Source organism: Stereum hirsutum (genome assembly GCF_000264905.1).
Source record: "Stereum hirsutum FP-91666 SS1 unplaced genomic scaffold STEHIscaffold_3, whole genome shotgun sequence".
Lineage (NCBI taxonomy): Eukaryota > Fungi > Basidiomycota > Agaricomycetes > Russulales > Stereaceae > Stereum > Stereum hirsutum.
In genome coordinates this window covers 594788-605763 of record NW_006763133.1, presented here as the reverse complement: position 1 = coordinate 605763, position 10976 = coordinate 594788, and the positions used below count along the sequence as shown (strand labels likewise).

The following is a 10976-nucleotide window of genomic DNA, read 5'->3' as shown; positions in this document are numbered from 1 at the left end:
TCAATCTGCACCGCATTGCTACTCTCCCTGGCCGAGAGTCCTTCCAACTCATTCAATAGCTTATTACAACGCTCCAGCAAGCAGCATAGTTGCGATCGCCGGTTCTTGACGTTGCTATAGATGCTGGAGAGTGTGCGCAAGGTGCCCCAGGCCATGGAAAATGTAGGTTGGAAAAGACCGATGGCGGCGACGACTTCCATCGTGTCGTTGAAAATTAGGTTAACGAGAAGTCTCGGTGTCAATCTGGGTTCAAGTCAGCCTCGCGGTCGATACTCCTGAGGGTTGTAACTTGTCTGAAACAAGGTGAGATCTTGGTGAAGGTGTTGGTGGGGCCTATGATGACAGAAGTGTGAAGTAAGTAGACGCTGTCGACCGTAACAGGACCATAAATATAGCCCCACAGCTCAAATGGCAGTGCCATCTCCTCTCCACGACACGGAAGCGAGGCGAGGTTAACACACTTTGATGACGCCGAGGATATACGGAACGAATATCAGGGTATAGTGTGTACTTGCCTAGTATCCTCTCTCCCAAATCGAGCCAACGAGCCACTTACGGTGATATATTTGCATAAGCGGGTGAAGCTGACAGCTGCGAGCCCGAGGCTAGTAGAGGTATTATTATCACCTTTTCTAGAGTGCCGGCCACAGCTGCGCATTGGCGACGAGTAACGCCACAAACCTATACCACCCATTGTTCAAGGCACGTCTTCCTGTGTAGCCGCAGTTCGAAGCCCAAACCGGGCTATATGCAAGTTGTAAGTCCGATACATATTGATGACAACAAGGGACGGCTCGCAGCGCGGTCCTAACAATACGGCAGTGCAATGCGCTCGTTTATAGCTACAGGTTGCTCGTACGACTCGAAGGAAACGAGGACGTGGAAGTGGCGGAGCGCTCTCGTCCTTGGTGCGTAACCCCATGCGACATCTATGTAGCCCACAATTCCGCACCGTGGCCTCTAATCTGGCCACGTCACACGGTCGGGGACTTGTCGAGTGCCCGGTCTATAATATATATATCTCCAACAGGCGGGCAGTCTGGCCTGGCATGATTCGTTTATTTCTCGACGATCCATAGCGATACAGCGGTGAGGATACTGTATATATGAACAATGTTAGCGAGGAAGCAAGAGAAACATGTAGAGATGGTTAAGGATCAAAGGCACATACGCAGAGGATAGAAACATGAAGACATCTATGGAGAATCGAGGGTCAGCTTTCAAGTACAAGAATTGAAAATGATCGCTGGTCAAGGAATCGTAGCCCATCGTCGTCCTGCGCTCACTCAGCTGATTATCCACCAGTTCTGAGGGCACACAGAACGAAGATTGGACTACGACTCCCTGCGGTTTTCCCAGATGGAAAACTTACATTGGACGAGAAGGAACATCTAAAACCACGAGTACGATAGATCAATGAGGGTGAACGGAGATACAACTTTGAAGAGGCGACATACAGACAACGTATCCGTGTCTCCGTCTGGTGAATACAGTGCCGAAACAATCAACTGACTGTCAAAAAAGGACCGCAGCATCAGCATCCTTATCCCCCACCACCATACCCATCATTCCAAAAACGACTAGAAGAACTCACTTGACAGCACTCGGCGTCCCACTCAAGAACATCGCCACAAAGATCTCAACGATACTGCTCTTGGGGATCAACCCTCCCCTGACCATCGCCTGCACCATGAACACGCCGATGACCGGCAGCAGCACCATTTTCGCTAGTGAACAGAGGATCATGGCTGGGATTGGGAGTCGAGAGAGAGGTCGTGGAATTTTCATGCGGGCAAAGGAGGCACCGAGGAGGATCAGGGCCATGGGTACGGTGATTTGTCCGACAAATTCCGCTGTGGAAGAACGAATCCGTCATTAAGGCGCCTGCCTTTATCAGAGGAAAGGGAAAGTGAGAAGGATAGCAGAGGGTCAGAGACTAACCTGTCTCGATGGCGAAGACGAGTGGCGGTTGTCCGTCAGGTCCTGTCCAATCTGGGCCACCTGAAGCTGTGGCGTCGACGAACAGTGCTTTCAACTCCGGAACGAGCGCGATAGGCAGCGATATCGCTAATGTGAGGGTAATCGGTGTTACCACCGTGGTCAACGGTTTGACGACCCTCTTGACCTTTTCCAAGAACGATGGTGAATGTGATGGCCGATCTAATTGAGACTCGACAGAAGACGAGGTGTCTGCGAGCGAAGGCGGTGGCGCGTTTGGTGGTGCACCGGAGTGGAGGTTGGGAAGTGGGAGGATGCCGGCGGATGGACGACGTGAACGGAAAGACGTCGCCGCGGAGAGATGTGATGTACGTCTCGCGAGTTGGATATCCGGGTCCTGATCGAGGTTTTCGGGGATCATGTCGTTCTTGTTATTGTTGCTCGTGGAAGCTACCGGTGCCTCTACAGCGGAAGAAGGCGTCGCTTTCTCCAGGTCTTTTCCTTTCTCAGAGTAATCATACGACCGAATACTTTTACTGGTCTTCTCTTCAGGTTGCGGTTTACCGAAAGGTGGGACAGGTTGATGTAGAATGCGTCGACAAATCCATGAACCGATGGGTTTCTGCTTCCAGCAAAGTCGAACTTCAGCCTCTTCGCCTTGCGGGACTCCGGGAGCATAATCCCAAGCGAGCGAGGCTGCTGCTCCAGCAACCCAAAATACGAGGTGGTATACCTGAACATGTCAAAGCTAAGGCGGTGATTATCGGACATCCACGCAGAGGAACATACCATGATGAAAATGGCCACAAACGACACTCCAAGGTCTGGGTCAGTTGACGAGTTGAAGGGCGCCTGAGCCGTTACGGTGATAACGACAGCAGTAGCTGATGCAGTGATACCATGTGAATTAGACTGATATTCGTGCAATGTGAATGCGAGTGAAAGAATGCTCACGCAAGTTACCCCAGTTGCTCATACCAGTCGCCACCACTAAACCCTGCCAGAAATTCCTCGGCACGTAACAAAACTCTCGGATGAGAATACCAAAAGTGAATCCGATGAGGACGTAAATGACCGCTACGAGGGCGAGAGGTCCGATCGCGGAGACGTTCGACTGGAAAGGAGTAGGCTCAGTATTTCGTCCGTCGCGGTTCAAAAGTGTCAACCACTTACAGGCGTGAATGCTGGTACGATCGACGAGAAGATCAGAGCCGGAAGGGCGACATTCATCGTCACTTGCGATGCTCCTCTTGACGCAGCTGGAGGAAAGAGGCCCTTCCTCGCCAGGATGTACCCAAACAGAATCGTGAAGAACCTGGCACGCAATTTCAATGTTGAACTCCAATCCCTCTGCATTCCATTCGAATTGAACAACTCACATCTTGATCAAGGGCATAATGCCCGCATAGATGAGGTACCCTACGGATGCCATGTCCGACTATCCAGCACGTTCAGACCTCCTGCAAGATTTCACTGCAATGTTGTGATAGACGACGAAGAGGCGGGTCTGAGCGAAGCACGAGGCTAAAACACGCTTTAGCCTTTAAAACCGTGGGGGTCGTGTGAGAGTGTGGGTGTCGAAAACATAACGTTCAGCACCGGGCTTATCGTCGTGCCCTCAGGGAATTCGGAATGTGAGACCGTCCCGGGCCTCCGTCATCGCGTCCTACGACGACGGCCGATATTGTACGTATTTTTAGAGACCTTCCTTAGTGCGTCCCGTGGTCAGAGAAGAAGTTGACGAAGAGATGTATACGGGAGACGGTGAACAAGGGTGGAATGCACAAACTCGTCATTTCTGCAGTCAACGTTGTGAACTCGCTAGACGCGATGGCGCCACAGACGAGCGCGAAGTCGTGCTCACGGCATCTTGCGTTGTGGCAAGACGGGTGGCACTCGAACAGAAGGGCATTTGGTCGTGCGTTTCAAGAAAGATATTCCAAAAGAAAACAGAGCAAATTAGGCAGCGCTGATACAAACTCCAACTACCGCTCCCCAAGGAACCAGATACGTGGATGAACCGGCTCCAAGACGAAGCCCTCCTCTACACATCGCTATATCCTTTCCAACGCTGTCTCGTTGACAAACTTCAAGCACCCGTACGCATCCACCCCCATTCGAAGGTACTGCAGCCGTCCATCATCACAGCCTACCCCAGCTAGCTGGTCTACATCACCGACACCTGCAGCCTGAGAGCCTGCCCACCGCCTTTCCACGAAATCTGCCCATGCATTACTGTTCCTCTTGCACCACCTTTGAGACGGATAGCGAACGATACCATCCCAGAAACCTTGCCAAGGCGTTAAATATGGCTCCAGATCCGCGAGGTAAATCTCCACGATGCTCTGGAAATGTCCTGCTATTGTCAACCTGAAGTCTAGCTCCGCAGACGGAGGTAATCCAAGCGTCAACCTCTGCACGGTTCCGAACGTCCCATGCCGCCGCACTGGCACGAAGTCCATGATGTCTTCACGGTGTCCGGGGAGTTGGAGTTTGAGCCTGTCTGTGGGCGATATCTGAAGTTCGGTGAGGTTGGGGAAGGTGAGGGTACGGACGTACATCGAAGGAAAATCGAGGTCGGAGATGGGGAAGGAGAAGAAGCGGGGGGGATGCAGTACGAACTGCTGGACCTGCTGGCCTTCAACGCGCCCGGTTCGAACACGATTTTCGAGTATGTGACTGAGTAGATCACGAGAGATTCGAAGGATGTGCAATGTGAGAGAATAGTTGCGGGTCGTGTGTCTCTCGTCTCCATGCGGCGGTCATGTTCGACGTTTTCCAGATTTTGTGTGTTGCGAGTCGCGAGAGTGAAGGCATGAGTTTGAGACAATCGCACATGAGAAGAACCTTGAGAGCGACACAAAATAGGTCTGGAGAGTTCTTGAAGATAGAGCGCAGAGAGGTGCTGGCATCGTTCGGCCAGTCAAGAATCTAAAGGCTCTGGAGTTTGGGAAAGGTGTTCACAGATGTCCCGACGACGATGTTGGATTGTTTGTATGGGCCAGGGGGAGAAATGTCGTACCATCGGTTCCTTTCTTTGAGAAGGCGAGATAATAAGGGAACGTAGGCTTGCGTCGAATCTTGCAGAAAGAACGTAAGAGGCATGCTCCTTGAACGCTCGAGGTGCAGTCCTAATACACGTAACGCGGGCGGATTCAACTCTGTTGGTGCCTTCGTTCGTCCAAGATTCGATCTGCCCAAGTCAAAACGCGACCACAACAGAGGCGTCTCAAGGGAAACTTCGCGCCAACGACGACATACGCGGGTGAGAATAATGGGAGCTGAGTCGGGATCTAAGTCTAGGACTTCTGAGGACGTGCAAAAGCAGAAGCATTCGACCAATAGTTCTGATGGACATCTCGTAGAGAATGGGGAGTCCATAGTAGCCTGTAAATGAGCGTGATCACAAATCAACTATGCATGGCGACCTGAAAGGAGAAAAAAAGCGAGGACATTTAGCAGACTTGAAGAGGTTGAAGTTACAATGCGTAGCGGAAGCTGTGCCCCTGCGTCCTCTCGGCACATTGCGGTGTGACCCAGGATCCGAGATGGCGCTGGAAGTTAGATCACTCCGTTCTGTCAAATATTTCTCCTGAAAACAGTGCGTTATGCATAACGCCAAGGTCACGTTGTGTTCATGTTCGTAAGTACCCGCCACTGCACGAAAAGTATAGCGGTATAGCGAGAACACCAGGAAAGGGAGAGATGTGGGCAACGATGCCATCCTTCGTTGCCTAAAAGAGCAAAGGGGTGCAAGAAAGAATTTCGAGGTATCAAGAAGCTCAAGAGAATTGACGGCACACCGGTCGATACAGCCAGTCATGTCACCGTAGACTGAGGCAGACGTCGCCTCCTCACATCTTCATCAACAGCCCTTTCAACATCTTCTCCTGTGCTTTCTTCGCTCCCCCATCGTTCTTGTCCAAAGCGTTGCTCTTCTTATTCATGACGGTGATCAGGTCTTCCAGGTCTTCCGTGAGTGAATTGACTCGCGCACGGGCGTTCTCGGCTTTGAGTCAGATTGAGGAACAACAATCAGACAATAGGAAGTATTGTTAGTCGCGTTAGGAGGAAAGGATTGAGGGCGAAGAAACGCCCGTGGATGTGAGACGAAGTGGTGGACAAGACACCGGATACGGAGAAAGAAATGAAGGGCATACCCTTGGTGGATATCCAGTCGGCAAATTCGTTATCCATCTGCTCGCGGCGTTTGTAACGCTTCCTGAGGTCTTCGAATAACCTGTCCATTCTTACCTGGAGCAGATAATCAGCACGACGAGGACGACGGCGACAACGAAGAGGAAAAAGAAAAGGCGAATTCAATCGTTCTTTACACCTTACAACGCATATATGCACCCCGTCGTCTCGGCGACCCGCAGACCTACGCATATATCCACCTCTCGGCTTTCAGAAATATGTAAGTAGTCACCTTAGCCTCCGCAAACTCCCTCTCCATGATTTCCTCCCTCTCTCCAACGCCCTCCTCAAACTCCTTGCACACATCATCAAACTCGACCACCACACCCGACAGTCTCAGGTCCCTCCCACCCTTAGTAAACGCCACATGTGTATCGCTAATAGACCGGAGAGTAGGAAGGAGCGTGTCGACGATCTCTTTACGGTACGCCGAAGATGCGTTGGCGAAAGCGGAAGGGAGCGCAATGTCGGTGAGAGCTGTGAGATGAAGGTCTGGGGTTTCGGTGGGTTGCCTGGACGGTAGGATAGGTAGGATCAATAATGTCAGTATAGTGAAAGGTGGATATATGCGTTGTGAAACCGTCGAAAATGGGGCGTACTCTTGTTCTAGAAGCTTCGCAAAGGTCGTATCGACATCCCAATCTTCAGAATCCTCTTCTTCGGCAGAATCCTCCTCGTTTCCATTGAGGCGAACCTCAGCATCACGATGCTCGTCGCGGTCCTCCATCAAGCCGCGAAACTCGTCCAATGCATCTCTTGCAGCATCGCCACCAGCGTGGCCATCCCTCGAGCGAGAGAAAGTCGCATCGTGCAAACTGAAACGACCAGGTTTCGAGTGAGCGGTTGAAGTGCTGACCGTGCCGTTTAGAACGGCCGCTTTCTTCCGTCGAAGATTGGGCCCATCGTTCGTGAAGAGACCAAGGGTCGACTTCAACGGAGATTTCAAAATATGTCCTACAATGCGTAAAAGTGCCAGTCGTAATTTGACAATGAAATCATGTCATGGTTGCGTAGATGGCACTTACCAGATTTCTTCCCTTTAGCGCCACCAGTAGCCCCTGAAGTCCGCAAGCCTTGAATCTTCTTGTCGAGGACGAACGTACTCGGACGTGACATGATTACCGAACTTGATGTGTACTATGACTGCAAAAATATCTATGTATGAGCGTCGAACGATTTGAACCGAGATCAGTGTGCAGAGTGGAAGCTGGCAAACGCGGGAATGTGGCGACGTTCTACCAAGATCGGAAGTTGAACTATTTCTAACTCCGACGTCTTCTTTCCTGCCCGCTCAGCGCTGCGCTACTCCCGAACTCGGAGCTGCAAGCTGGATGTGTGAGGCTTTCAGGCCTCACGGTATGAACGAAAGAATTCGCTTATACTAGTACTCATGGCACTGTGGCTGAGCGGACAAAGCGACACATTAGAGTGACTTATATAGCATGAACTGCTTTAGAACAAAGGTGTTCAGGCGGGTTCGACTCCCGCCAGTGCTGCCTATGATGCGTAGGAGCTTCCATACTTTTGACACGCGAAATTGAAAACATACGCGTAACCCAAAATGAGTCTGCGGGGCAAGATAAAGGAAAATCTCGAGGTTGTGCCGTGCGTGTCCAAGTTTTAGAGTGGGAAAATAACCTGCGCGTAAAAGTAATCAGTTGCATCGTATGAAAAATCATGAGCTTACCGTGACTACTACCTGGATACAAGGCTCGACACTGTTCATGAGTTAGGGTACTATGGCTGAACGGGTCAGGTAGTCGGATACGCGTGAACGGTTATTGTGTATTGCACATTTCATCCGGCCAAAGTAGGTTCGACTCCCGCTGGTATTCTTATCGCTGGTAGTCGTATTTTTCCTTTTGTCAGAGCTGTTGGCGAAGGGTGGAACTGGAGCAGCATGCTATTGAGGCCTGCGAATCCTACGGGGAACAACGCAAGTTTCAAATGAAGGGATAACTTGAGCTGGATTAGGGACGACGGAACACGGCTGTTCAACCTTCGTCGAGAACAGGTCCCAGAGTGACCGACGAGTGGTCTCTGTCCCTCGCGCGTTCAGCAATATAAGACAAGGCTTCAACCCTGGATGCTAAGTGGGATAAGCGACTGGAGAACAGGTATGTGAGCTCGCCTTACCTGCTGTCGGAGTGGGGGAGCTTACCGTACACCGTGCCGTCCGAAACTGTACGTGGAGTTCATATATTGAGTCCGTAAAGTCGACTTGTGACGAACAACAATGATGCTCATACCTCAAAGCTAACTCGCCCATCGCCACGATTGCCTTTAGACGTCGGATCACCGAGGTGTTCCCAAAACGGGCTCCCGCTCTGGTCTTTTCGTCTCAATGAACGAGTCATACTGGGTATACGAATGGTTTCGAGACACAATCAGGAGTTCGAGGACCTTGCGGGTCGGAAAACACGGCAGACCTGGATTCAAGTATTCGATCCTTTGTAGTACTATTGAATCGCAGAGCAGATGGCATCAAAACACACAGCTGTGTACCGACATAAAAATGAACACAATTTTACTGAAATTACCACTGGCACGTACATGAATAATTCGACCAGAAGACAACCAAGCATAGGACTACCATACTCGAGTGCATCCCCCTCCAGCTCCCTGAGAACCCGGAGGACCTTCCCTTCGACAACTCCATAAAAAATGACCCAAAACAAACAGAATCGCAAGCCAGTCTCTCGAATTCCAATCATTTGCTTTTCCCAAGTCTCCGTCAATAGACGAAGATCACCAGGAACAGCAAAAGAGAGAGAAAAAGAGGGATTCCCCCGACGACACAAGCCAGTAGTGCAGCGGCAAGGTCATCGCGCCACCCGGGTTGCAAGCAGAGCCCAGGCGAACAAGGGCGGCAAAAATTAGATAACCAATAATGGGGGCGGTGCCCCCATAATAGTGGTTAAACTATTAAGAACAGATACTACACTTGATCTAAGCCAAAAGGCCAGAGTGGTAAGGAATCAGGAAAGTAGCGGGCGAGGTATTTATTGGGCGAGGTGTGCGCACGGACCAGGTCGCGAGATGTTAGGAAATTGCTGATTCTGATCGTGGGTGCGTGGCGTTTGGTGGCACCATTTCCTACCCTCACCTCCTTGAGCTCACACTCAGCGCGTCGCATACTGTGGTGCTGTTCTGCAATCAGCTGAGCAGAGAAGATAATTTCATGGAGGTATACCGTGAATGAGCTGTTGAGCAGTGGCAGGACCACCCGCTGCGCCCTGTACTCACCATCCCATCCACGCGCCCTCAGAAGACCGCAAAGGTTTCGGGATATCGACACTCCATGCTCACAGATCCCTTTCACAGAACGAGTTTGAACCTATTTTGAACCGCCTTCGCGCCGCCTTTGATCCTGGTCGGCTTTGCTCTCGAGTCGACAGCCTATATACAGCCGCGTATCCTTGGTTCTTTTCATCCTTTCTGTGGCGATATGGCCTCTTCAACCCGGAGTCCTCTGATCTTAAATAATATCTGTTGTTTTATGCAACATCTACAGGTTGTCCTGGTTGGGAGTCACCAGAGACCATAGCGGCAATACTGCTCGCTACAAGTCGAAGGCTGTCGTGTCTACACGATGGGTAACACCCGACTGCCGCCCAGGCCTTTACGGTGATGGCAAGGGATGAACCGACTTTTCCATTGTTCTAACACGTTCATATTGCAGTAAAGGCTGTCCACCACGACCCCAAAAGTTGAACCGTGCCCGACCGCCAACAACTGCGCTTACTGCTTTCCGACATAAGAAGACCTGCGCACCGCAAGCACTTCCCACTCTATTTTCCCCCTCCTGATTTTGCCTCCGCTCACTCTGAAGAAATTCGCTCGCTTGTTCGAACTGTGTCTGAATCTGTTGGTCGTCATGCTCACCACTCGTTCCTCGCTGTCTTCTCTGGTGCTCCTATCTGTGTCAGTGTCCCGCATCGTTGCGCAACAAACGAATTGTACAGACGCGCACTGGGTCGGGGTATGTACACATACAGTATATCGCCCTTGCGTCCAAGTCGCTTGCTAAGGGAACTATCCTTCTTCAGGTTTATCCCAACGCCACAGAGACCACCGCTGAATCTTGCGCGCAATGGACCGACGCGTGTACTTCGTGCGTTTGCCATCTATTCATCGCACAGTCACTCTGTATCCTTCTCCAAGCTATAACCAATTGAACCCCTGTTTCTACAAACAGAGTATGCTCTGGAGCATCCAGCTCGACGTCCACCGCCGCTACATCATCCGCCACCGCCACATACTCTTCAGCGTCTAGTGTCGCATCAACGATCACCGTCAACTCAACATGTACAGAAGCCGAAAGATTGACTGTTGGTGGTTATGGTACGTTCACTTCCTCCTCTCACTCACACAAACTCTTTCTATTCTATTTTTTCGTCGTTCCCCGCCATGGTTATTCGTTCGCGCTCACCTGATTTATGACTAGACTCGATCATGGGCTACTGCACTTGCTCCGACGGGACGAACGCGTTCAGCGACGCCGTGAGTTTGTTGGGGTGGATCGCGACGTATTGCGATGAAGAGTGCTTCTGTGAGGAACCATGAGGCCTCCCTTGAATCTTTTCAAAACAATCTTCCCGGATCCCATCGTTGGGGAAATTCGTGGTTGGCCTGAAGATTTCGTGGTCGCTGAGGTCAGGGATGGTCGCGGTCATTCCGGGAAAGCATAGGGTATATGTATGGCATGTGAGAATGGACAATGGGCAATAAGGTGGAAGGATGGACTGACGGACGATGCTGTATTAGGTCGGGAGGTCGGTGCGATGATGGCGTCGTGTAATACGGTTTGACAACGGACAATGAACATAGCCACAACTACT

At 51.1% G+C, this 10976-nt stretch overlaps 4 protein-coding genes and 1 non-coding gene across 5 annotated transcripts; 1 reads left to right on the top strand and 4 right to left on the bottom strand.

Moving 5' to 3' along the window:
* Positions 1 to 754: 754 nt before the first annotated feature.
* Positions 755 to 3604, bottom strand: STEHIDRAFT_91999 (uncharacterized protein). Its single transcript, XM_007300703.1, has 11 exons — positions 3318 to 3604; positions 3112 to 3253; positions 2893 to 3052; positions 2728 to 2822; positions 2516 to 2671; positions 1942 to 2443; positions 1595 to 1853; positions 1458 to 1512; positions 1373 to 1391; positions 1172 to 1196; positions 755 to 1098 (listed from the first exon to the last, which is right to left on the bottom strand). Exons 1-11 carry the CDS (start codon positions 3368 to 3370, stop codon positions 1059 to 1061), a joined length of 1506 nt encoding a protein of 501 aa, XP_007300765.1. The 5' UTR covers positions 3371 to 3604; the 3' UTR covers positions 755 to 1058.
* Positions 3605 to 3992: 388 nt separating this feature from the next.
* STEHIDRAFT_153448 (uncharacterized protein) lies at positions 3993 to 4499 on the bottom strand (the record flags this gene model as incomplete). The annotated part of the gene is made up of 1 exon (XM_007300702.1): positions 3993 to 4499. One exon carries the CDS (start codon positions 4497 to 4499, stop codon positions 3993 to 3995), a length of 507 nt encoding a protein of 168 aa, XP_007300764.1.
* Positions 4500 to 5792: 1293 nt separating this feature from the next.
* On the bottom strand, positions 5793 to 7322 carry STEHIDRAFT_165979 (uncharacterized protein; the record flags this gene model as incomplete). The annotated part of the gene is made up of 5 exons (XM_007300701.1): positions 7161 to 7322; positions 6735 to 7089; positions 6368 to 6647; positions 6099 to 6192; positions 5793 to 5947 (listed from the first exon to the last, which is right to left on the bottom strand). Exons 1-5 carry the CDS (start codon positions 7249 to 7251, stop codon positions 5793 to 5795), a joined length of 975 nt encoding a protein of 324 aa, XP_007300763.1. The 5' UTR covers positions 7252 to 7322.
* Positions 7323 to 7527: 205 nt separating this feature from the next.
* On the top strand, positions 7528 to 7631 carry STEHIDRAFT_t103. The gene has a single exon. It is a non-coding gene; the product is annotated as a tRNA-Ser (tRNA).
* Positions 7632 to 10057: 2426 nt separating this feature from the next.
* On the bottom strand, positions 10058 to 10954 carry STEHIDRAFT_118769 (uncharacterized protein). Its single transcript, XM_007300700.1, has 4 exons — positions 10583 to 10954; positions 10334 to 10479; positions 10185 to 10249; positions 10058 to 10117 (listed from the first exon to the last, which is right to left on the bottom strand). The coding sequence occupies exon 1, from the start codon at positions 10809 to 10811 to the stop codon at positions 10596 to 10598; it is 216 nt and encodes a 71-aa protein (XP_007300762.1). The 5' UTR covers positions 10812 to 10954; the 3' UTR covers positions 10058 to 10117; positions 10185 to 10249; positions 10334 to 10479; positions 10583 to 10595.
* Between the last annotated feature and the right edge of the window lie 22 nt (positions 10955 to 10976).